Source organism: Chionomys nivalis, chromosome 6, assembly GCF_950005125.1.
Source record: "Chionomys nivalis chromosome 6, mChiNiv1.1, whole genome shotgun sequence".
In the NCBI taxonomy this organism is placed as follows: Eukaryota; Metazoa; Chordata; class Mammalia; order Rodentia; family Cricetidae; genus Chionomys; species Chionomys nivalis.
In genome coordinates, this window is record NC_080091.1 from 77,102,741 (window position 1) to 77,129,963 (window position 27,223).

A 27,223-nucleotide genomic window follows, 5' to 3' on the forward strand; every position below is an offset into this window, starting at 1 on the left:
TTGCCTGGACAGTCACCCAAAGTTATTCTGTACCATTGGGGCATGCATCTTTAGCCTACTGGCCCATAGTATCTGGCAGACTTTTCCATGAAGCAGGAAATTTCAAAGACAGTTCCACCTATATTGGCAGTTTGTCAGTCACTTTCTTCTGTATCCTGCAGAATGTCTGGCAGACTCTTTCATGAAGCAGGAAACCTGAGGGATGGTCTCACCTTTAGGCAAGTTCAGCAGTCATTTCTCTATGAGTCCTGCATGTCCAGTCCATACAGTATACCATCAAACAGTCCAGGCAAGTGCAGTTTTTTGCCCAATGGCTAAACAGCTCCATAAGGAGCCTTTTCGATGCCCAGCTTCCTCTTGAAATAGGTTGGTGCAGCTAGGAACAGATGTGCCTCATTATCATGAAAAGTCTTAAGTTAAAAATTTAAACATTTTAAATGCCATATTCTGAAGGTCTCTGAAAGATTTGGAGAATACCGATCTAACTAAACTATATCTTTTATATATCTAGAAAACCTAACTAACATTACTAGAAGCTTGACTATTATAGATGACTCTTTATTAACCTGTATTTCTTAATTATACATTACATTTTTAAATGAGCTTCACAGACACAATGCCATAATCAAGAGCAGAAATATACATAAAACAAAACTGATCTTAAACTGTATCAATAGATCAAGATCCATACTAATGCAAAGTATTTATATCATATCCAGCTTTAAATGTAAACAAACATTTATAAGCAATATTTGGGAATTTAGTTGTAGTTCTCTCCAGACTGCTTCCTGCTTTTTGTTGAATGAAGTAATTTTGGAGGGTGTTTATGGCAACCTTTCAGGGGATCTTGGTCCATCAAACCGCATTAGTCTGGAAGGATTTCATAGGTCCTCATCCTCTGTGGAAATGAAAGAACCACTTTTCCAAAGCAACAAATCCTTAGACCCATAGTTTGAAGACAAGATACCTTTAAAGTATATATGTTGGTTACTTAGCTCCTTTACAGTCAAAAAAATTCAAAGAAAACACAATGATATACATAATCCAGCTCTGTTCATATTTTATCTTTACATGGCATATTTGTTTTTACTCTATTACTTTTCTGTACTCTGTCTCTTTAAAGACTTTGTGTTTTTTTTTTAACCATTTATTTCTTTTTATAACTGTCTATATTCTTTTTCTTCTCTCTCCCACACCTATGTACATTTATCCAACACTGACCCATTTAGAGGTCCTTTTGTTTATCTGGATTTGTCTTTATTGCATATCTGTAATCTTTTTTCTGACCAGAAGTGCTTCTTAAAATACTAAGCCCTTCTTATGAACTTGAGTGGCAGCATCGCTTGGAGAAATATAGTACTTCCTGCTTGCTCCACCCAGTCCAGCATAGCAGAACTGTTCACTGCCTCTGAGAGCCATGTACATTGCCCCATTTTTAGGCACACAGCTGGTCTATGTTGCTATTAAGCAAGTTGTAGCACTCTGTTCACAAACCCCTTTAAATGCTCCATAGCTGAACCTTGTCAGAGTTCATGCATGGCCCAGGAAGCCGTAGTTTCAAAACAGCACAACTTTTTTTTCTGCTACTGCTGAATCAGGAAAACCTCTCTTAAAGGAGCCATGCCTCTGCTTCCTTCTAGCAGAGCCCACCCAATAAAATGCCACTACCAAACCATGCTTAACTTTGTTCTTTTGTGTCTAGGATTCCTTTTAAGCTTTCCTTTTTTAAACTTTTTTAAAAAAGCAACTCCTAGCAGCTGCCATAAATTTGTGCTTCAGGGGAGGCAGAGAGATAGGTAGAGAGGCCAACAAAAGACTGGTTGTGTTCCTAGCCGTGTGTTGAGGTTAATATTTGATGGCAGCACATTTTTTAACATCAGTCCACATATGTCTTCTCTTTGAAGTACCTTTGCCCATTTAAAGTAAAATCTGACTCCCTGTTTCTAAGCTGAGATGAGTCTTTTTGTTGTTTTGTTGTTTGTTTGGCTCACTTTTTCCGCTCCCAATTCACTTGTCACATCTTCTTAGTAGTTTTCTTTCTGGTTTTGAATTAGTTCAGTTTCTTCTGTTTCACTCCTCAGGAACTAGCAAACCCTGGGTTTGAACCCCACCCTACCCCACCCTGTTGTGCTCTCTTCAGACCCTTCCTCTTCTTTGGTTTTCTATTACAGTTTTTAGGGTTTGGTTTTTGTTTTCTGTTGATTTTTGTATAGGGTTTGTAGCTGGGCTGGTGTTTACCTTTCTCCTCTGATAGTACGCAGAGTACCTTCCAGTACCATGAACACTCGTCAGTATGTGTGAGGCTCTAGTTAGGCACCAGCTGTACTTAACTATGTCCAGTGTTAAGTGTTGTCTTCAGCAATAGGACTTTACCATTCATAAACTGAGATTTTTAAAAAGGGAAGATGAATCTGGTAAAATGTATTCAAACCATAATTTAAAAAGCCTTTTAAGGACTGGAGAGACAGCTCAGCTAGTAAAGGTGCCTGCTGCCAGTCCCGACAGCCTGAGTTCAGTTCCCAGGATGCTTGCAGTAGGAGAGAAGCAACTCTCATAACTTACCTTCTGACTTCCACCAGCTCTCCCACTCTCAGCCTCTGCACAAAAATACTTTTCAAAACAAATGTTTATCCTCTGAAGTGTCCAAGTGCATCTGATCTGGCTTGCTAGTGTTGGTATAATTCTTTTTGCTCCTCAAATAGGTCTTTTGAGTGTTATGCAATTCTTCTGTTACATTATTCTGTTTTGTTTTATCAAGAGAATTCTGATTTGGAGGTGCATTAAGTAAAAATAATTATAATACTCAAATTCTTTCCCTTTTGAAGTTTTAGGAGATTAATATTTTAAATAATTAAATACATCTTAAGAGTTTCATGCAAACAAGTACTTTGTTCCCTAGTGACTATTCAAATAAGTAATCAATAAGCTTTTTGCCTAATTGTATTCTCAGAGGTTTGTCTTAATCTTTACATATTATGCATTATTCATGAATGTAGTTTAAAGTGAAGAATTAAGATGAGTGCCAACTTATGGGGACTTATGGATCATTCTCTGCTCAGAGGGTAGTTTTTTCCTACAAGAGGGTAACTTTGATACTACTAATGAACTTTTTAAATGAAATTGACTTATTTTCCAGGAATGTTACTTGATCCTTTGGTTTGAACTTTTGGTGCACATGTGTATACACACACACACCTTATATGGCTAGTTTAGTTGTTGAAATATTGTAAAAAAAAAAAATCAGGAATTTTGTGTAAAAAGGAAGAAGAAATGACATAAGAACAACAACAAAAAGAACCCAAATAAACCAACGAGCAAGCCCATATTCTTTTAGCACTCAGTTGGGTGTACACAGCTCACATTTGGTGGAATGAATAGGAAAAGCCCATCCCAAATTCTTTGGGATGAGGATTTATCTTCGCCGTCACTCCCAGTTGCACTCAGGCTCACTCTAGACCTTATTTTGTTTCCATAACTAGAGCCTGTGGAAGGCATAGGGACTGTGGTCATGTCGTCCATCTGCTCAGGCGCCTTCTCTCCCAGGACTCCAGCATCTGTCTGTGTGAGCGCATATAAGGTGCTTCCCTCGTGATTAGGGACATCTGAGCTTTCCTGAGACTGACGGACATATCTCCGTCTTAGTTCTAGTGATCTCCTCAGCAGCACATATACCATAAAATTAGAACAACACAGATTAGCAAGACCCCATGCGTACATGGGTACATATTCATGAAGCATTCCATATTTTTATGATGGAAAATCCTCATACTCATGGATAGGCAAATCCACACTGTGATTTTCAGTCTTAGTTCACAGTTGAGACATGTGCCTGGTTGTGTTAAAAAGAAGAAAAAGGTCTCTGGAAGACAACTTACAGCCAGCACAAAGCAAAATTGAAAAGGCTGCTTGGGACAACAGTATTTAAATTTCAAATCAGATATTACAAGGAAATTTTGTGGTACATTTTAATTTGTATGTGCTTTTGAATTAATACACGATCATAGGAAATAGCTGCTTAGTTGAGTGACTCTTCTTACAGATATGATCTGTACATTGCTAAGGGACAAACACTAAAGTATGTTAGAGAGCCTACTCTATAGAAAACGATAGATTGATTTGTGATAAAGAATCTTGAAGGTAAAATTCTGTCCTGAGTGTAAAAGAATAACTGAATAATTATTCTACTGTAGATTTCTTGAAATTTAGCTAAATTCTTTAATCATTTAACTTAGGACCTGGAAAGATACATGAGCTCTACTACTGAAGAATCCTTATAGGGCTACATAGAGTATTTCATGTAAGGATAGACAGGTGTGATAAAAAACAAATTAGTCTTTATGGTAAATAATAGGTGTTTTCATTTAAGGCTCAATTAATCAAATATGTTTTCAGAAAAATTATTTTGAAAATTGTGTTGTATGTATACTAAGGAAATTCTGACTTTTGGGTTTACACCCAAAGCTGACCAGGGTTGCCCGGTTGGCACTGCCGGGCAATATGGTAGCGTGGAGGGAGAAGGGCGAAGATTCCCAGAGCCCTTCAAAGTGAAGTGGCGTCAGCCTCATGAAGATTCCTGCACCCTTCATCTCTGTAATCCACCCCAGGGAACCAGAAAACCCACTGTGACGTTGTCATAACAACACTGAAATGGCTCCGGTGTCCTTTGCTAGGGAATTGGATTACTGGATTTGTGGCGCGCCACACACTGGAACACCGTGCCTCCATTACAGTGCAGCAGGAGCTCAGCTGTTCCGCTTCACATACCCTAGCCTGAGTGGTTGTAACTCCATTTAAAATGTACCAAGGCAATGCGTAACCATGGAAATAGAAGTGTGATTGCTTGACTTGGCGTTTCTGTAAATTTTAATGATATGCTTTCTTACCTATTCAGTCTGATTTGTTTCTTTCTCAAGACAGAAAATAGCCTAACTAGCCTAACTTTTTTATATTCTCTGAAATACACTAAGGTTTTACAAGCATGAAGGATTTAAAGGAACGATTAAGGAGAAAATTGTTAGTTTACTAATAATTACATATTTCATTTATTTTAAGAATTACATGGATTATTTATCCCGACTATATGAAAGAGAAATCAAAGATTTCTTTGAAGTTGCAAAGATCAAGATGACTGGCACCACTAAAGAAAGCAAGAAGTTTGGTAAGCCTAGCGTGGGCTCAGTGTCCGCTTTTGAAGTAGTCTTACTTACTGAATGGTAACTCCAAGGCTTTAAACAAGGCAGAAGAAAACACAATAGAGTTAAAGAAAGAGGAGGGCTAGCTAATATATTTGATTTACAGGTGTTTCAAAGAAAGTGTATTTGAAAAGAAATGTGTATCTGTCCATATTTTTTTCACAAGCTAAAACTATATAGTGTATCAGTCCAGCAGCAGTTGGGCATTCACGCTGTGATTGGAGGTCACTGTTGCTAGGGAAAGCAGAGGTGAGAAAGTTAAGTGCAGCCTGGCTGAGAAGGGATTAGGCAAGAGACTGCTGGGAGTGTGGTTTCTGATCCCCAAGACCTTTGCAGGTGGGGGCCAGTCATTGCTCTCCACAGAGAAAGAACTAAAAGTCATTCCTGGCTTCTTACTTCTCACTGGCTGCTTTGAATTTAGAAAAAATGTTTATTTTCTCTCTTGCCTGTGGTATACAGAAATGTCACCCAAATCTCTCTTGTGATTGTTCCCTTATTTTCTAAAGCAAAATATTTGGAGCATATTGCTTTTTATTTCCTAATATTTAAAGGGACAAAAACATTGTTTGAAAGAAAAGCCAGTGAAAGTATCAAGCTAAGAAAAGATGTGCTGAGGCCACGTTCTGCTCTTGCATGTACCCATCTCTGGAGTTCTCTTTGGATGGAGTTCTGTGCCTATTCAAATCCAAACCTGGCCTTAAAGGGCTACATCGTGTTCTCCTCGGTGTCTCTGGACTCCCTTTAGAATGCTGAGTTTAGCATTGACTGTTGAAATGAGCCTGTGCCCTAAGCAATGGCAGGAAACAGGCAGCAGTGTTGAATATTGCTGAGTCCTGCTCCCATCTGTTCTTTGGGGCAAAGAAGACTGCCCTTAGATGTCACCAATTTTAGCCACTGTATTAATTACTGTGGTCCAGATTTCGAAGTGCTTTGGATTTGTCTTTAATATGCTACACTTTGTAAAATACTGTCTTGGGACAGTAGGCTTTTGAAAACAGAAATGCTAACTCATCCTAAAGGCTAATTGTTCTAAAACAGCAGTGTGTTTATATCTTGTTGATGTTTCACTGTGGATATGTTATGCCTTTTTTGGCAAAGACCATATTATTAATGCAGTTACGTGTTTAATGTTTCATTAAGTATATTCGTCATCACTTGTTAATGTGCCATTTTATGCTGAGAAATCTCTTTTCAGTATATCAAAACAAGTTGCATATACTTTAAGATAAATGATATAAAAATACAACTTAAATAAAATGTAATAGTATCTTTATATTGTCATCACATCTTAAAGCTTAAGCCTTTTCTTACTCTAAGTTCTTAAATTATCTTGTTAAAATATTTTAATTTACATAATACAGATTTAAAATACATTTTTATAATTTTAAAGCAATGTCATAGCAAAAGGATAAATCTGTAGTTATTAAATGCTGATGGATAGGAGGATAATTTGTGATAATTCATCACAGAAGATTAGAGTATCAGTTATTTTGTTATCAAATACAAGAGAAAAACTAAATTCAGGGGATAGCAGCAGTTTGTTGGTCTCTCAGCATTTGACTTGTTAACATTTTAAAAGTAAAATTCAAGTTAAACACATGTCTTAAGAAATTCCAAATTAAGTAGGTTGAAATTTTTCCTAAGAGATTTTTTTCAATAATCCAGATTATGTGTAAATGAATTCTAATAGTAACTATAATTACAATTGGAACCCCTGGGTTTGGAAGGTTAGCTTTTCAATGACTTCAGGTTATCACTTTAAATAGAAACTTCTTATTGTCCTTGCTCTGGCGATCCCTCCGCATAGGTGCTGGTAACAGTTTACCTTACAAAAGGAAGACCATGACACAGTGGGCATCATCAGAATGGGGATGCCTCTTCCTTTCTGGAAACTTAATTTTGTCTTTAGCATCACTTATTTCAAGAAATTCAAAATAGGTTAATGATGTCAAGAGAATATCTGTTCTTTGTGATAAAAATCTCTATATAAATTATTCCCTCTTTTGATGAATAATTTACCTCAATATCCTCAGAGATGTAGGGTTTTCCTCCTGGCATTGAAACTTTGATGGATTCTTCCATTCCTCTTCTCCAAATGTACTTAATGAGATAGAGGCAAAGGAGACTGTTATTTTTACTGGGTTCCCTTTCTCACTTAAGATGCATATTTAAAGACGGGTGTCACTGGGGACAAGGTAGTGCTTACATGGGACAAGGTAGTGCTTACATGTGGACTTCAGCTGTTGGTTTTGGGATAAATATATATCTTAACTATAAGAAACAAGTAAGTTATTTGTAAAATATACATAAGATTTTAGTTCCTTTGTATATATAGTCACATGATTATAGTGCCCCTGTTTAATATTACAAAATCTTTACAATGGTGTCCGAAACCATCTTATTGTTTCTCAATGAAACTAAGATTTTTGATTCCAAAGGTAGTTGAATACAGGGCCGGATTCAAGGGTTGGCGGAAGATTAATTCAGTAAATGTTTATAAATGTCCATTGTAAGCACTGGAAGTGTAGCAGTAAACAGAGTCCCTGAGCCACTGCTCCTGTGTTTATCATCTACTGGAGATTACTTAAAGATATTTAAGACTTTATCTAAGACTTTGCTGCTGAGAAAGAATTTAGATGTTTTGAGTTCCAAATTATTAATGGGCAGTACTGGTGACTAGTCATGATTGTCTGCTTAAAAAAGACTTTGAAATAGACTTCTCTCTCGGAAGGTGAGCCCACAGAATGATACCTCAGGGCCCCCAGAATAGTGTTCACATTAGTGGACAGTTAGCTGCATTGTGGGTTCGCCACTTTAATATCTGCTCTTCTTGTTCCACTTGAACTTGTGGTGGCTGAAGCTGGCATCCCAGCACTAGCATGGGAATGACCAGGTCAAAACTCTACTTGGGCCTTTGCCTCAAGTGTGGCCTGGCACTGTGCCGGTTGACACATTGCTCTCTGTTTTTAAGCAGCTTTTATTACTGTTTATTCTTTAGTCCCATTTTATGATTTGGTTCTTACCTTTCACCTGAACTTCTGAGTGTGAGTTCAGAATGGTTCATGGCTTATGCTCTAATGTTGATCTATACATACGGTGTAGAGCAGAGTTTGAGAATAAAAGAAATGTCAGGTGTCTGATAGATGCAGACTTCCCTAGCTGGTCTGCCCCTCGCACTACTCTCCACACGCAGCTCCTAACTGCTGTCTCCCCACCTGTCAGTCTTGTATTCACAGGCTAGTTACCAAGGAATTCAGTGCATGTTTGGTTTTCATTTTAAAGCTGTCTTCAAAGGCCCACCTGCATTATCTTTGATAGATAAAGTAAAAGATTAATGTGGTGGGGTTTCCCTTCAGGGACTTTCAGGAAATATAGGATTGTTAATGTCTAAAGCGACCCCTTCATTCTTCACTGTATTAAATTACTTGAGCTTCATTTTCTCAAGAAACAAAGCCTTGTGAATTCATTCTTTTAAACATAAGTGTACCAACTTCCCAAGCTAAACCAACAACAGTCCCACTCATTTAAAGGGCTGGAGAGAGGGTTTAAACACTGATACTTTTCCTGAATATCTAAGTAGAAGCCCCCCATTAAAGGAGTAGTAAGATGTCTCTCATAGTTTCTCAACAGTCACAGAGCAACTCTCCGTGTGTTTGCACCTCTCATTAGTCAGTGCTCACAGTTCTTTGCATGTGTCTTTTAAACTAGAGCTCTAACTGCCTCTTGTGCATGGTTTGTGCAAATTGCAGTTTATTAACTTGTCTTTGTCTTTGATGCTTGCAACCTAATCCATCACAGCTACACTGCCTCGAAAAGAAAGTGCTGTCAAACAGGACCCAGAGAGTGAGTATGCTTCCTGTGCTAGTAGGCGCCCTCAGTGCATGGTTGTTAATGTCTAGGTGTTAGTTACCTGTCTTGAAAACATTAATAGCAGATATGTTGATTGCAACAAATTGCCAGGTATTGGAAAAAGAAACCCAGCATGGTGGTTGTGTGTACATCCAAGAAATAAGTGACGTGGTTACAGTTACACAGCAAGGGCTGAAAGCTTTGTTGTCAGGGTTTATGGGAGACCTTAACATTGCACTTCTGTTACAGGCTGTGTTTAGAAGAGCTATAACTATTACTAGAGGGGCACTGGAGGGATGGCTCAGCAGTTAGAAGCACATACTGCTTTTTGAGAGTACCTGAGTGCAGTTCCCAGCACCCACCTCAGTACCTCACAGCCACCTGTAACCCAGCTCCAGTGGGATTCGATGCCTCTGGCTTTGCTGGCACCCTCACTCACATGCACATGCACACACATGCACAATTAAAATAGTAATAAAAGAGACCAGCCTGGTCTACAGAGCTAGTTCCAGGACAGGCTCCAAAACCACAGAGAAACCCTGTCTCGAAAAACCAAAAATAAAAAATAAAAAAAAAAATAGTAATAAAAATAAATCTTTAAAAAGTCTTAGAGGTCTGGTAATGGTTTGTATAATGAGGTCAAAGCTTGAATTGTCCTTATTAGAACATCATTTTCCCTTTCTGCCCATTAGTAAATAGTGCAAGTTAACAGAGCAGTATTCAGGAAGAGTGGTTTCTTAAGTGTTGCACTGTTTATATTCTGAATAAACCTTATATATTCTTTTAAGCATAACCATTAATTCCTTAATGTGTGGAGGCTGTTACTCATTTTCTCCATGGCCATGATGAATTCCTAAGTTCTACCTAAACACAAATTCCTCCTACTTATATGGTTAGTGATGTCACATTTCAATTATATTTTAAAGATATCAGATGCACATGTATCTGCCATTAGCTAAGTAACCTACTGAGAAAAGCAAGGTTTTTAGATACAGGAACATACTAAGTTTAATCATAAATGGTTGGCTTTCATTGGAAAATTTGTCAGGAATTGATAGTTTCTTGTGGTCCAACTTCACAGATTGGTATTTAAGTAGAGATGATTGATATTTGGCTGCAGGTTTTCTTTAGAAATATTACAGAGTTATATCAACTGTAGTGTTAGCACAGCTAACATGACCCTCATCTATGTTCCTGCCCATATATTTGAGCTTAGAGATAGCACCAGATGCTTTACTTTTAGGATGGGATGGGGCAGAGCATAGACTATCTCATCAGCAAGGTCCTTTCCATGCTAGTCCATAGACACATGTAGCTTACCTTCAACATTCTCTGCAGTAGGACCCAGTGTTAGTGAGTGTCATGGATTCTACAAAACATGCAGTAGAATCTAAGTCCCAGAAGACCGAGACTCTAAAAAGTAGTCCTTAGGCAAGTTGTAGGTCTTTTGTTCCTGAGACACAGCTTTCAAAGTTCTGTTGTTTCTTAGGTCTCCATGGGAGCTCTGGGAAACTCACTGGATCAACTTCTAGTCTGAATAAACTGAGCGTCCAGAGCTCAGGCAATCGCAGGTCCCAGTCATCCTCCCTGCTGGACATGGGGAACATGTCTGCCTCTGACCTCGATGTCGCCGATAGAACCAAATTTGATAAGGTAAAATAACAGACAATTCTTAGCACTAGCATGTGATTACCTTAAGTGTTTTCAGAGATGGAGGCTCCTGGGACAACTTTTAAGTCATTACCATGTCCTTCCAATTCTTATTTGAATCTGAAAAAAAAATCCCCATCAAAAATGGCAACTAAAATATGAATTATCAATTAAGTAACATAAGAGCTTCATTAACATTTACTTGTTACAAATATGACATCAAATCACATCTTAGTTGTTTGAGGAATGACAGAATCAAGAAGGAGTAACAGCTTCACTGTCAGCTGCCATGCCTCGAGTAAGTTTCAAGGTTTGTCTTCCTTTTGTGTTCGAATTGACTGTGAGTCTTCTCTTCAGTCTGGTTCACCTTGGTATTATGCTACTCTGTCAGTTGTGGGAAAGTTTGTCATTGGCATATTGGAGGAGTCTAACTTGGGAAATTATTCATATTTTGACCTGTGTCCTTGCTAAAGAGTGAACTAAAGGTGGCATTTGTTTAAGCATCAATTCAGTTCTTTAATCCTTGGGTCATTTGGTTTCCTTCAGATCTTTGAACAGGTACTGAGTGAACTGGAACCGCTGTGTCTGGCAGAACAGGACTTCATAAGTAAATTTTTCAAACTACAGCAACATCAAAACATGTCTGCATCAATGGTATGCTTACTCTATCTGAACAGTGTTTCTAGTCTGTAACATAATTAACCTAGTTACTATTATTATGTGTTCACAATGTCAGTATCCAAACTGAAAAGGAAAGATTTGCAATAAACCAATCTTTAAGTATTCTTGTTATTCACAGAATACTGAAAACAGGAAAGTAGTTGGGAGTTTGGATTTCTAGTATTTCAGAATGTCTTAAACCAACAACCTTTATCCTAACAAAGGAGAAAATGTCTGCCTTTGTTCTGTAGAGAACACCATTCAAAAGGCAATTTTAAGTAGGATGTGGTCACTCATGTCTATAATTCAAGCTTGGGAAATTTAGGTGAGAGGATTAAATGAGTTCTAAGCCAGCCTGGAATGCAGAATATAAGATCTAAAAGACCAAAAATCCTACCAATTTTATTTTAGTGTTCCCAAAGAAAAACACAACCTAAGAGATAATGCTGTACAGAGAGGGATGGGAGCATCAGCTTTGAGTCCGATTTTGTCTTGTGGCCTAGCAAGTGTACATGTGCACTGTAGCTGGTGCCCTCATCCCCAGACTCTGCACCCGTAATGTGAATATAGCAGTTCCTCCTGAGCCCCTTCAGGGCATAAGTGTAAGAGGATGAAATGAGAGAATTGCTGGAAAATCACAAGTCAAATGAGAGTCATCTCAAAAAGTTAGCCTCTCAGGCAGCCAGCGTATGCAAAGCCATCATAAGATGAGTGAGAAATTCGTTACTATTGGGAGTCCGTTCCTCATAGTAGGAGTGTTGCCTGCTATGCTTCAGAAAGAATTTATGATAGCATTTATATATTTATTTTTTATTATTTTTATTTTATCTCTGTGCATGTTTTGTCTGCATGTTTGTCTGTGCCCCACGTGTGTACATTGCCCAGAGAAGCCAGAAGAGGGTGTAGGATGCCCTGGACCTGGAGTTACAGGTTGTGAGCTGTCATTGGAGGAGTGGGGTGCTGGGAATCTAACCTGAGTCCTTTGGAAGAGCAGGCAGTGCTCCCAACTGCTGAGCCATCTTCCAGCCCCACAACATTGTTTAATGCTGAAGTTTTCATTCTAAAGTTGTTGGATGTTTTCCTTTTTTTGTTTGTTTGTTTTATTTTGTTGTTTTTTTTTTTTTTTTGTGGCAAACTCCCTTTACATCTAAGTACATTCCTGGTCTCATGTCCTCTTTTCTTCACAACCATACCACATGTACACATAAATAAAGATAACTAATTTTTTTACCCTATATTAGTCCTTGGGGGTCGGGGTAAAAACAGGCTGGTGAGATGGGTCAGTGGGTAAAGTGCTTGCTGAGCAAACCTCATGATCTGAATTCAATTCCCAGAGCCCACATAAGAGTGAACTGAAAGAACAGCCTCCACCACATTGTCCTCTGTCCTCCATTCTTGCTCTGTGACACTTCACATGTGTGTGCATACATACCCATACAACAGTTTAATTCTTTTAAATATAAGAACACATTTCATGAAACTTTCTTAAATAATGTATATGTTACTTTAATAGTAATGAAAATATTACTGTTTTCCATAAAGTATTTTCTTGTAGGTGTTTTAACATGTAGCAGATTTTTGGTATATAAATTTGTCACTATTTTTGCAGACTGAAGCAGAAGACGTGGATGGTAGTTCATTATCACGACAGCATAGTTCTGGCACACTGCCGCCTGTTTCATCTGAGTATGTCTTTATTATTATCTGTTGTTTGTAATGGAAAAGGTAAACTTGAATTGAGGCATAAGAAAGTGTTGCTAATGGAAATAGCCACATAATTCTCAGTAACCTGCTGGTACCCATATAGAATAGACCTGTGTGTGCTGTTCTAGTTGTGTTGCTCTTGCTATGATGATGGAAAGCCCTGTAAAAGCAAAGGGTTTATTTTGTCCCATAGTTAAGGTGGGGAAGTGAAGGAGCAGGAACTTGAAGCATGTTGTCATCTTCTATCAGTGTCAGAAGAGAAGAGCAATGAGTGCCTGTGATTAGCTCACTTTCTCCTTATTATACAATCCAAAAGCCAGCCCAGGGAATGGTGCCACTCACAGTAGGCAGATCTCCCCACCTCAACTAACCTTATCAAGGTCATCCCATGGACGTGTCCAGAAGCGGTCTAGCAGAGATAATTTCTCACAGATACACATGGAGGCATGTTTCCTGGGATATTCTAGATCCTGTCGAGGTGGCAGTAATACTAGTCGTTACATGTGCTCACTCTCCTGTTGTTGGTCCTGTTATAGGCCTCATCTCGAACTGCTCTGTCTGGAAATCACAGATGGATGATTCCGTGCTAGTGTTTGCTGGTAGATAGGAGTGGATTTCTTAGAGATAGAAAAGCACAGTTCAGTGCCCAGCTTTACAAATGAAGCAAACAATTGGCTAGTTTTATATTCAGAACTGCTATAGAATAGTTCATCACAGTTTGACATTTTCAGCTGCAGTACCAATTTTTAGCTATATTTTTATATACTAAACTACAGTTGCATTTAAAGGTTGATTTACCTGAGGTTTATATTAATTAACTACTTTTCTTACTTTCTGAACAGGAAAGATATGATTCGCCAAATGATGATTAAAATATTTCGCTGCATTGAACCAGAACTGAACAACTTAATTGCATTAGGAGACAAAATTGATAGCTTTAACTCCCTTTACATGTTAGTCAAAATGAGTCACCACGTGTGGACTGCACAGAACGTGGACCCTGCTTCTTTCCTAAGTACTACATTGGGAAACGTTTTGGTGACTGTGAAGAGGAACTTTGACAAATGCATTGTAAGCTGTTAAGATTAACTCTAGAACAAGTCATTATGTAAAATGGCTAATTTGTTTAATCCACCGTCTAGTATTCATAACCCCCAAAGCTGTGAGGTAGGGAATTGGCAGCAGTCCATTTGAACAGAATAAGTTGGAGCGTTTGGTGAGACAGGCACATGCATAGGGAGAGCTAGGGACAGCTTCTGCCCGAGTGACCCAGCGGGTCCCTGATGACTCAGTTTACTGATCTGCGACATTTGGTTTAATGAAACAATTGAAAGGCATTTGGAACTGTTGTTATTTTCATATATTCTAGTAAAATTGATTTATTTTAATTGATAGTTTAGATGATTATAATTCATTTTAATTAATAGTATGCAAAGTCATGCTGCTATCTTTTTTTAAGAATCAGTTGCTGCTGGGTGGGCGTGATGGCACATGCCTTTAGTCCCAGCACTCAAAGACAGAGGCAGGTGGATCTCTGAATTTTAGACCAGCCTGGTCTACAGAGCTGTACAGAGAAACCTGTTGCTAATAACATCTAGCAATCATCATGTTCCTCATAAAATAAAACCAACAATACAAGTAGCTTTATTGTTACCTGTTGGACTTTTACAGTTTGCAGGAATAAGCCTGGTTCTTTAAAACATTTTCATTTTGTTAATGCACTTTTGGAGTTTTATCATTTGAATATATCTACTGTATAGCCTATAAGTTATATCTAGTTCTTAAATATCCATAGAATAATGGCAGGTGAAAATATTAAGGACAATTAAAACTCATTCCATGCTTTATGCTTAAGCACTGTCTAGATTGGGAGTGTATTTCAGTGGTACATGGTGTGCTTGACATGTAAAAGGCTGGAGCCTCATTCCCCAGCATCACACAGACAGCACATCCCTCTCCATTGTTGCTAACTAGGAGCTTCTTATTCCAGGAAGACGTTTGGGAGAAAAAGGAAACGCTAACAAAGGCTGAGATAACGGAGTGAGTGACCCTGGAAGTCAGGCACTGTCCATTTCCAGAACGTGAGGTCCTGGTGCTTTTATCAGCACATGGTCTGGCAGAGAAAAGTGCCTCCGTCATACCTAATAGCCTGAGTAATTCACAGCAGTCTAGCGCAGGCCTGAGAGTGCACAGACGCATCTGACCCTCACATTATCACCTTCTTGGGGAAGTGATGCCAGTGATACCTTCCTGAGTCATGTGACCCTCAGGATACCAGCACCTCAGGAGGCGATGCTGGTGTTGAAGAGGTGGAGTTCTTTCCCTGAGTCAGCAGTGGCCCCGTAGTCCTCTACTGCCCTCTTCATCCCTCAATCCTAATGCCACCTCCTGGTGTTTGTTAGCGCTGACGAGGGAGAGCATTCGGAACCATAAACCAAGTAGTAGACAGAGTTCTCAGAGCTTTCTACACCAGTGCCTGCAGTCTAGAAATTACTGTCTAATCCATATATTATGTGGTTTTTCAGCTTATGTTCCCATATCTCAAGACTGAAATTTTAGGTAGAAATTGATTTGTCTATGTGAGTAGAGAAGTATGTAGAATCATACTTAAATCAGTAGATCTTCCTGTGTCCTGATGGCTGGATGGAATGAGAGTCCATAGTGGACTTGTGTCATCCTTCTCTGCTCTTGTACCCCCACCTCTAGAGAATTTGTCTAAATAAAAGTTTTAGAGAGTAGTTTAGTACTAGTTTGGAAGTGGTTATAGTTTTCAGACTTAGCCGTTTGGCCACCAACCAGAAATAAACTAGGGGCATCCTCCCTGCCCTGGCCTGGCTCTGCTATAGGCTTAGTGGACACCTGTCTTGTCCCTGTCCTTCATGAGTGATAGAATGACAGACTGATTCTAGTTAGAATACCGACTTGAAGCTCAAAATTCTTGACTGAATCATCTTTTAAATAAGTTTAATTGTTTTCCTTGCTTTTATTTTCTGAATGCAGTGCAGTATAGAATGTTTCTATCTAGAGAATTGCTTTCCTTTGTTACCTTGTTGCAGTTCTAAGCAAGCTTCTGCAGTGCTCTGTGCACTGTGTGCATTTGGTCATCTGTGGTCTCTAAGTTGCTTGGCTTTTTCTCCCCTTGCTCTCTGCCTTACTTTAGAGTAACCAAATAAGGCAAATGGAAGAAGTAAAGATCTCGAAGAAAAGTAAAGTGGGAATTCTTCCATTTGTTGCTGAATTTGAAGAATTTGCTGGACTTGCAGAATCAATCTTCAAAAATGCTGAACGTCGTGGCGATCTGGACAAAGCATACACCAAACTAATCAGAGGAGTGTTTGTTAATGGTGAATTTTTATGGTTTGTTCTAAAGACCATTGTGACTTTTTCTGTTGTTTCTGGGTAACTCTGAAGCTGGGTGCAGACATGCTCACTGTTTTTAGTAGACTGTACTCCCTGTAGGCTTCCTGAAATTGAGCATCTATGAAATGTGAAAGCTAAGCAGCACATGAGCTGACTAATTCCCGTCAAGAGCCACTCTTGGACCAGGCTCTGAGGCCTTATCACTATACGAAATTGAAGGGTTTTTTTTTTAATGTAAAAAATGACCTTTGCATTTTAATAAGGGTTCTGGGTGCTACGCAAGGATGTCTGTGTAATGCTTACAAGTCAGTTCACTTAGGCTGCAGTTTTTTATCTGTTACTCAGGGCATTTGTTGTGAGCTGGTCTGTGTGAAAGCCTTCTAAGTTGGAAACATTTTTGGACATGTTAATTTGAAATTGTCTGATTACTTACACTCAGTGATTTCAAAAGCAAAAATTGAACAGGAAGTGAAAGAGGAGAGGGGCATGGAAAAGTTTGTATGTAGAAACATCAAATGTTACAAATAATCTTTCTCATGATTTAAGTCTATTTTCTAGTTTTTGTGAGTGCATATGAGCATATTTTATTTTAGAATCAGATGAAATGAATAAAATATGTATGGTTTTGTAATCGACATTTTTTTACTATACTTTAGTATACTATTACATACCCTGGAAACTGCTTAACTCCATAAACCTGTTATCTTTCCTTATTCACTAATATAGATTTCTGTCTTGTTTTTATTTTTTCTGTTGCTTTGATAAAATACTTTGATAAAAAAGCAACTTAAGAAAGATTTAATTCACATCACAGTCCAAGGTACAGTGCAACATGGCAGAGAAGTTAGGTCAGCAAAGCTGGAAGCAGCTGGGCATATATATCCACAGTCATAAGAAGGTAGCATTGAATGCTGCATGTTAGTGTTTGCAGTCCAAGAGCCTCTGGCTAGGAAATTGTCCCACCCACAGTGGGCAGGTCTCCCACCTCAGTTAACGTAATCAAGGTCATCCCCCACAGCCATGCCCCAAGGCTCATCTCTCACATCTTCTAGAGCCTGTCATGCTGACTGTACTAACCATTATAAGTAACTATAATTATTTTAATGGCCATGTGGTCTTCTATATACCACTATTTACTTACTGAATATGCCTTTAGTATGTTTTAGTTTCTTTCCAGCTAGAAATGAAATTGGTGATTCAAAGGTTTATGTATATATCAAGATTTTGCCAAATTATGGTGCAGAGTTTATATCAGTTTAATGCTCTGAGTATTTGGTGGAATGTATACTCTACAAGTGCTAGATATTACTCCCTATTGTCAGGTTTATCCCTTGCCATACCAGTAGGCACCAAATGATCTCACCCATTTTATTGTACTTCGTGATTTTGCTCATGGTGTTCATGTAGGAGAGTTCAACTCTTATTTTTGGGTCATTTTTAGAAGGCCATGCTATCACAAAACTTGATTTTTAACTCAATATATTTTTCTTGATCCTCATGATCCTGTTATTGCTTTTTATGTTTAAGTAATTGAACATTTTAGAATCTAGCCATGATATTAATCATCTGGCTGCCCTAACATAGCAGCTATAATTCATAATTCCTCTATGATTTGAAAAGTTACCGTTATTCCATACTGAATTTCCACATGTGCACGGTATTGTTTGAAGATGGTTGTTTCAGGAGGCTGTTAAGACTTTGCAATGCAGAGTATTGCATTAGTCCTGAACTATTTGACTCATATCAGAGAAGTTTTCGTTTCTTTTTCTGCTTTGATTTTAGTGGAGAAAGTAGCAAATGAAAGCCAGAAGACCCCCAGGGATGTAGTTATGATGGAAAACTTCCACCATATTTTTGCAACTCTTTCTCGACTGAAAATCTCATGTCTAGAAGCTGAGAAAAAGGAAGCCAAGCAGAAGTACACTGATCACCTCCAGTCTTACGTCATTTACTCCTTAGGACAGCCTCTTGAAAAACTAAACGTGAGTAGATTTTCATTTGGTCTCTCCTGCTTTTGATCTGATAGCATACAGATGTTCTGTGTACTGACACAGGAGAATGAGGATGAAGGCTTGGTTGTTGAAGCTGCCAGTGTGCCAGACATTAACAGTTGTTCTATGTGTGTAGTTTCCTTTAATTCGTATAAATGGTGATACACCCAGGTGTGGAAGACACTCCTATAGTCCTCACTGCCTTGAAGGCTGAGACAAGAATTATATTCAATCCTTCATGGATAGAACTCGGTCTCAAAGTAAATAATACATACATAGAACAATGATATGAGCTAAGGTACTGTTATCCCATTTTACAAATACGGAAACAAAGTGAACTTGAGGGGGAACCTTGACTGAACTCTCCCCATCTTTTTCTTCATAAATGGCCAAGTTTTACTTAGTTCAGGGGAAGTTTTCAAAAATTTGGTCAAGATAAAAGAACAAGGTCAGGCATGGTGGCACACGCCTTTTATTCCAGCCCTTGGGAGGCAGAGGCAGGACTGTGAATTCAAAACCAGCTTGGTCTACATAGCAGGTTCTAAAATCACCAGGGCAACACGGAGAAAGCCTTTCTTGGGGAGAGAGGGGGTAGGGAGAGAGAGGAAAACAGAAAAGAAAAGGAGAATAGGTTTGGGGTAAAACACTTGCTGAGTTTCTAATGTCCTCGTAAAAGTATGCTGTAACCCCAGCTCGGGGACACGGAGACAGGCAAGTCCTGAGTCCTCACTGACCTACAAATGTAGCCTAAACAATGATTTCCAGGCTCGGTGAGAGATCTTGCTTCAAAAAATAACACATAAGATAAAAAAAATTATTTTGTACATTGTCATTCTTTTTTGACTTGAGTCATTTCCCTGAGCAAATGATGAATAATAAAATTAAGAAATGATTGTTTTGTTGGGTATAATGGTTTGTGTTTATAATCCCATCCCAACTTGCAGAAGGCTGAAAGAGAGAGAAAAACCCTGAGTCTATAAACATATTAAGTGGAAAATGAAGCAAATGCAGCGTATGAGCTATTTTCTGTGTACTCACATTACAGAAACAGAAAAGAATCCGAGTGGTAAAAAGTAACTACTGAGTACCATGGTAATAAATGGTAGTTATTTTAGCTTCTCTGCACTCACGTACTTTTAAGCCTGGTTTTTACCAAGTTCAGGTGATAGTGTAAGACGTCCTTAGCCATTATTCGTTTTCGTTTCCTTGAAGCATTTCTTTGAAGGCGTTGAAGCCCGAGTAGCACAGGGCATACGGGAGGAGGAAGTGAGCTACCAGCTTGCATTCAACAAGCAAGAGCTCCGCAAAGTCATTAAAGAATATCCTGGCAAGGAGGTGAAGAAGGGTCTGGATAACCTCTACAAGAAGGTTGATAAGCACTTGTGTGAAGAGGAGAACTTACTGCAGGTATGTGCATCCCCTGGCTTCACAGACTCGGGCTTCTCTCCACAGGCGCTACACATGCTCTGTTTTAGTGCCTCGGCAGTGCCATAGCTGAGTGTGCTGTCGCACGCCTGCACTCCCAGCACTTGGGGGTTAACGCGCAAGGACACAAGGTCATCCTAGGCTTCATAGTGAGCTGAAGGCCAACCTGAGCTACACTCTGCCTCCAAAAAGCAAGACAAAAAGTAAAAGACAAATGAAAGTTCTGTTAAACACAGGTCAGGGTGATGATTGTAAGGAAGAAAGGTCCTTATGTAATTATTTCTGATTTATTGTTTTATTGCTTTATTGTTTGTGAGACATCACCTCTCTGTTTAACTGGGGTTTTGTCTTAAAGGCTATGCTTAGTGAATGTGGTATTGCTTAGTATGGTGCAGGGGCACTGAGTGAGGTTGGAGCTAGAAATGGATCTGTAATCTGGATCCAGATGAAGCTGCAATTTGGGGCAAGTTACTTCAAATTTCCTTATTTCAGACCTGAAGCCTCTCTCATGGACACTGGCATTTTATAGACAGGAAGAATGGGTGCTCAGAGAGATGGAGTAGCACGGCAGCAAGCCTCACTCATGAGCAGTGGGGCCAGAGTTGAACCAAATTTAAGCTATATCCTTTATAAACTATGCCAGAAGACTCGGGGCTGAGGAGAATAGCTAGTTTCAGCATCATAGACATCATAGACATGCTCACCGTGATGCTGCATTTGTGTTTGCTTCCCAGAGTAGAACAGCGTGCTAATGCGTGGCCAGTGTGGTACTCAGTGGAAAACAGCATGAGCCAAATGATTAAAAGCAAATGGTGTAACAAATACCGTGGGAGACAGTGACTGGTCTTACGACAGGAATGGAGGATTTAGAAGGCTCACCGGAAAACCCTAGAAGAGTATATCCCCTCAGTTGACATGCTGGGATATGATCATAGTTCCCACCCTCCCCTGGTCCTCAGGAGACTTAAATTGAATAGTGCTGATGCAGATAAATTTAATTCAATTTAAATTGACTCATTGTGTGTATGGAATTCTGTCTTGAAATTACCTGCATGCCCGCCTCCATGGCAAGGTTGTGAATCAGGTAGTTGCCTAGATCATCCTTGCTTTCCTTCCCCAGTATCAAGCAATGTTTATGCCATCAATTTTTGTTAAAGAAAAAGAATTTAACTTTGTCTGAAATGGACCTTAAGTGTTAAGTATTGCGCCAGGCAGTGGTGGCGCACACCTTTAATCCCAGCACTTGGGAGGCAGAGGCAGGTGGATCTCTGTGAGTTCGAGACCAGCCTGGTCTACAAGAGCTAGTTCCAGGACAGGCTCCAAAACCACAGAGAAACTCTGTCTCGAAAAACCAAAAAAAAAAAAAAAAAAAAAAGTGTTAAGTATTGCACTTCCTGGATGATGGTCTTCGATCCACACATAATTGTGCAGAGTGCATCTGTTGTAGGTGTAGAGTCTGTGAAATACCAGCTAAAGCATGACGGGTGCTTGCATATGGCAGAGCTGTCCTAAGAACTCTGCTTATTCCCTAGGAGGAAGAAGTGTTGTTAGCCACACCTTGCTTACAGATAGGAACTTGAGGTCACAAGTCTTTTAAAAGTAGAAGGACTAAGAATGCTAGCTTCAGAATGTATTTTCTTAACTACCATGCTGTACCAAATTCTAGATTCCCTCTTACAGTCTGTTCTCCGTGTGTGATAATGTAACCATTTCCCCTCACAGTTCTTGGCTTTCACTTTCTGTTTTGCGATAGGTGGTGTGGCACTCCATGCAAGACGAATTTATACGCCAGTACAAGCACTTCGAGGGTTTGATAGCTCGCTGCTATCCTGGGTCTGGAGTGACAATGGAGTTCACTATTCAGGACATTCTGGATTATTGCTCCAGCATTGCACAGTCTCACTAAACAAGCCTGATCGAAGAACAAGAAGAAATGAACACACTCTCAGTACACCAACACTACATTAAAAAATAGAGCAAGTGCTTTGAGAAGGCAGACTCAAGCGTTTGTGTGTGACTAAATGTCAGATAACTGGTGCTCTGCCCCAGGTCCTGAGTGCAGAGCGCAGCCTGGGGGTCAGTTCTCCTTGACGTCCCGGTGATGCACTTATGTAAGCATTTATCTCATCATGAAATGCCTTCAGCACTCACTTCACAGTGCTGGGCGGGACATTTCCCTTAATTGTCAGCTTCTAGTGTTTTCGAGTGGCTCTCCTGAGGAACAGTGGGAGTTCGTCGGCACTCACTTCTCACCAGTTGCTAACAATCATGGAACTCCGAAAGCGTCATACAGTATTGTTTGTCCCTTGTTTAGCACGTGTCACATGGGCAGGGCAGCTGAAGAGGTAGTCGGTTACCAGCCTGGATTTTGAGGATTATGTGGCTCTGTATATTAAATAAAAAAGTTTTTTAAAGTTGATATTTGGTAATATCCTTAGGTTTTATACTTGTTGCACATAAAAGCAAGAAGCTGTGTATCAAAACTAATTGTGAGGCCTTATACCAAAGAACATGTAGAATTTTAGCAGTATACTTGTGCTAACAGTGCTCACTTGCCTAAATGAGTGCTAAGCTTCTGTGATTGGGGCAGTCCTCGCTTTTAAGAGAGGAGTCAGAAGATGGTAGGATGGGTGAACAGGGCAGAGGGATGCATGGAAACAGGAGGTGCTAGAGGCACGGACCTAACAAGCAAGATGAAGCCATACCAATCTGTGGGCAGTAGAAATGCTTGAGAAGGTGACTTGAGACCGTCACAGCTGGCATCCCTGCCATCTGGACGTGTGTAGTGTGGATCTAGAAGGTAGGTCTCTTTCCTAGTTGCCTAGAGGAAGAGTAATCAGGAGATGGGGAAGCTGGTGGGCTGCATTCTGGGCTGCATTCTGCACTAGTCTCCATTTAATTTCCAACAGGTCCCTTTCATTTTCATTGCCCTGCCACCCTATCAAGCACCTGTTCTCATCCCTCATGATGCTTGTTAGTTTGAGACATGCTGACTAGTTTCATCACCAGCTTGGCAGCGAGGGTCAACTGCTTCATGGAATCATTAACTATTGCACTTAACTGCTTATTAAGTACTGAGTTAAAAAGTAAAACATAAACAGACACTAGTTCATGGAAAGGAAAAAGCAAGAATGTCCTTAGTGGTGCCTGCAGTGTTGGACACAGGCACAGTCTGTTTTCAATGAGGTTCCAGGCGACTGGAGCCCAGCCTGCCCTCCTGCCCTGCGTTAATTTGCTGCCTTGCTGTAAGTGTGCACACTGAGCACAGTGAGCAGTGGCATACTCGCGCTGGGAATTCTTGTGAGGAAATTGGCCCTGGAAGAAAAGAAAATGTGTCCTGCACATAGTTCTTACCCTGTACAGCAACCAATGCAGTATATGTTTAAGAAAAGCCTGTGGGATGATTCAAATTTATGGAGGATCCCAAGTGAAAGATGTCCATAGTGATACTAATTTTGTGTTTTAATAAATGAAGCTTCCTGAGGATCAGAGTACAAAGTTAGCCACACTAGTCAGCCATAACGTCCAGGCAGTGGTGGCACATGCCTGTAACCAGCAGCCACACTAGTTGGCCATAGAAGCTGGGCAGTGGTGGTGCACATCTTTAGTCCCAGCACTAGAGACGAAAATAAGACAGAAGACGAGCTCAGGCTCTCCATGGGCAGTCTGAAGTTTGGTGGAGAGCATTGCAGTCTGCAGTCACACTGAGCGTAGCATGACCTCTTTGTCTGAGTCTTAGTAGAGGTAAGAACTCTCTAGTGGCTTGGCTGCTTTGCTTTTCTGATCTTATCTGTCTCTGGGTTTTTATTATTTGTGCAACATCTGGTACCCAACTTTTGGGGTACAAGTTCACAGAAAAAGCCATTTCCTGTGGCTTTCTAGCCACTGGCATAGGCCAGAGCTACACACGGCCAGAGTCACCACTCTACTGGCTAGGTTTTCTTCTCTCCTGGTGGGCTTTCCCTGGACCCCCTTCTCAGGCTACTGCCAAACTAGGTAGCTGCCTTGAAATCCAGTCAGGCTTTTACTGTTCTCTGCAGCAACAATAATAAACTTCACACCTTCATCATCACTGGCAGCAGGTTTGGTGGGAAAATTGGGAATTCTTTAAGGGAGAAATTAGTTAAAAGAGCTTTTTTCCCACATTGAAAAAATGGGAAACACTATTAGAATAGATAAAGTTAGGTCTCTGCATGATTATGTAATGCATGATTTAAAAGTGACCATTAAATGAAGTGATAGTCAACTGGGATTGACATACTATTATCATCTTGATAATAGTAAATAATATCATTGCCGTTTTGATAATGCTTGGTTTATCTCTTAAAAAGCTATTTGGTTTGACTGCCAAGATACAGGCCTTAGAAAAACTTAATAAAACAGAGCATAGAGATATTCAGATTCAGACAGAGGAATTTAATGGAGAACCAATTTCAGCATTACATTATAGAGAGGAATAGCCTAAGGTTTTCAAACAACCAACCTTAGTATATCCAGTAACCTTACAGGAATCGCCAAATGATAGAGACTCTGTAAGAGCTAATTGGATCCCTGTGCCAATGTTAGACTTAAGGAGATTCAAGGAAATGATAGTCTCATATAGCATGCATTCACCTTTTGTGAAGCAATGTTAAACTCACAGTCAGTTTGTAATAGAATTATCTGTAAAGACTAGAAGACTTGGTTAAAGCTGTTTTAGAGGCTAGTCCACAATTACAATGGAGTATGTGCTTCAAAGAAGGGGCTAATGATGTGGGATTCCCCTCTATGTGCTGAGAATACCATTGGTTAATAAAGCTGGCTTGAGCCAATAGCAGGGCAGAACACAGGTGGGGAAAACTAACCTGAATGCTGGGAGAAAGGAGAAGGAGTAAAGAGAGAAGCCATGGAGCCACCTCTGGAGACAGACATGGTAAAACCTTGCTGGTAGGCCACGATCTTGTGGTGATGCACAGATTAATGGAGATGGGTTAAATTAATATGTAAGAGTTAGACAATAAGAAGCTAGAGCTAATGGGCCAAGCAGTGATTTAATTAATACAGTTTCTGTGTGATTATTTCAGTTCCTTTCAATAGGCTAAGACTATTGATCAATAAAGTAAAGCTAGAGGTATGAAAATCTCCCAATATCATCTTCTTAGAGAAGGAGATTATACTACTATAGAAAGGTTATGTTTATATGATGACCATGCCCTGGCTTTATGCCACACAGCAGCTTTGAATGTTTGGGACAAAATTGGAGAAGTAAGAGTCATTTACTAAAGTTATACAGAGCCTAAGGGAAGCCTTCACAGGTTTCTTACAAAGATTGATTTAAGCAGTAAATAGAATGATACCAAATTCAGAAGCTAGACAAATAGTAATTGATTTTCTGACTTTTGAAAAATGCTAATTCTCAATACAAAAGGATAACTAGGCCTTTTAAGGCAAGATCACCACCCTTGGAGGAATGGATCCAAGATGCAATCAGTATTGAATGATGCTTGGATAGGAGAGATTTGAGAAAAAAATCAAAATGTCAAGTATTATAATTGTGGCAAACAAGGTCACCTTAAAAGGCATTGTAAACAGGGTCTTCCTAGTAATGTTTATTCTAAGAATAATCCAAACAGAATGCCCTTCCCTTCTGGATTATGCAGAAGGTGTGGCAAAGGCAGGCATTGGACTAATGAATGTAGTCCAATCACAGACATTCAAGGTAAAATTTTGCCTTCAGGAAATTCCTTGAGGAGGGGCCCTTGCAGGCCCCAATGCCAAATCTGGTTTAGTCATTTTCTGCCATCGTAGAGGAAACTCCTTCCCAGAGCAATTAAAGAACCTAATGCCTATTGTAAGAAACCATACTGTTCTAGATAATAGAACAGCTATGGAAGAGAGAACAAAAAATTCAGGACAAACCATAAAGCGAGTATTTTGGCAAACATGTATAAATGAATAAAGATCAAAATTAAAAATATGAATAAATGGATGTTGTCATTGAAAGTCTAGAAGATAGGTGTGGATGTAACAATAATTTGCCAGAATGTTGGCATCCAAATTGACCTCTTTAGGACATAAATGTTCATCTTTTAGGGACTGGAACATTATCTCAGGTGAAACAGTATGAGATGGGTCAAATGTATAGGGCCAGAAGGACAGAAAGGAATATTAAAATCATATGTTGCTAACATAGCAATGAATTTGTGGGAACATGATTTGTTACAACAATGGAATACTCAGATTAACATTCCCCCAACCTTAGAAACAACCCATAAATTAATGTATGTTTCTGGGAAAAATATTAGAAGAGTTTATAAAGTACAGCCACCAGCCATTCAGGGCACAACAGCTGCTGATATCTCAAAGGCACCAACAGCCCTACCTTTAAAGTGGTGGACAGACAAACCTGTATGAGTTGGGCATAGCCTTTAACAACAGAGAAACGACAGGCTTTGGAACAGCTGGTACAGGAACAACTAAATGTTCGGCATATTGAAGAATCAACCAGCCCTTGGAATTCTCCCGTATTTCTTATTAAAAATATTTCTGGAAGATGGAGAATGATAACAGGATATTCTAGGCCTGTAGGCAAAGATGAATGCCCCAACATTTCAGAGGAACCTCAGGTGACTGTTCAGGCAGCCCTCTGTTTTGTCATTTCTCATATTTTTTGGGAGTTGCTTGCTCTCACTTCCTGCTTACTCAGTTGCTATTGTTTCCTTCTCTGAGGTAGTTGAAGACTAGAGAGTCATAGCTTTCCTTGTTTACGTGAAAAGAAATTCACTAAAGAATTGTAAAGTATGTAAGTTGGAGAGCTATCAAAAGATAGTTTTACATAGTAATGCAAGTTATGATAGAAAATAAATTAGGTATAAGACTTTGGACTCACCAAGATAGGATGGAGTATTTTCTCTGAATTTGTCGAATGCAATGGATTAGACATTGTTGATGCACTTATTGCCTGTATATATTGTATATAGTTTTTCATATATTAGTTATAGCCTTTTTATTTTAGACCCAAAAGAGGGAAATATAGTGATTTTATTTGTGTTTTAATAAATAAAACTTGCCTGAAGATCAGAGTGGAAAGCTAGTCACACTTGTCAGTCATACATGTCAGGCAGTGGTTAGCAGCCACACTAGTTAGCCATAGAGGCTGGGCAGTGGTGGTGCATACCTTTAATCCCATCACTAGAGCAGAATATAGGGCGGGAGAAGACAGGAGCTCAGAGTCTTCATTGGCATTCTGAGGTTTGATGGAGAGCAATGCAGTTTGCAGTCATTCTGAGATTTGTCCAGGAGCTGGCAATTCTTAGCTGTTTATTGTCCAGACCCTAACAAGCAGAAACTCAGCCAATATTGGTTACCCTGACTACTTTGATGTCAGTGTTGACCTGTCACCCTTACAGCACT

General features: G+C 39.5%; 1 protein-coding gene across 7 annotated transcripts in view; it reads left to right on the plus strand.

The window, feature by feature from the left end:
* The window catches only part of Exoc1 (exocyst complex component 1), a 42,960-nt gene extending 20,712 nt beyond the window's left edge, over positions 1–22,248 (plus strand). For 4 of the 7 annotated variants that reach the window (XM_057771522.1, XM_057771526.1, XM_057771523.1 and 1 more), the window contains 10 exons: positions 5,053–5,158; positions 8,991–9,035; positions 10,531–10,694; positions 11,238–11,345; positions 12,961–13,037; positions 13,898–14,126; positions 16,216–16,399; positions 18,198–18,397; positions 19,619–19,813; positions 21,585–22,248. In XM_057771522.1, coding sequence (XP_057627505.1) covers positions 5,053–5,158; positions 8,991–9,035; positions 10,531–10,694; positions 11,238–11,345; positions 12,961–13,037; positions 13,898–14,126; positions 16,216–16,399; positions 18,198–18,397; positions 19,619–19,813; positions 21,585–21,737 — 1,461 coding nt within the window. In that variant the 3' untranslated portion in view covers positions 21,738–22,248. The remainder of the gene's footprint in view (positions 1–5,052; positions 5,159–8,990; positions 9,036–10,530; positions 10,695–11,237; positions 11,346–12,960; positions 13,038–13,897; positions 14,127–16,215; positions 16,400–18,197; positions 18,398–19,618; positions 19,814–21,584) is intronic. The other 3 variants (XM_057771524.1, XM_057771528.1, XM_057771529.1) reach the window with 1 other exon arrangement.
* Positions 22,249–27,223: the final 4,975 nt, after the last annotated feature.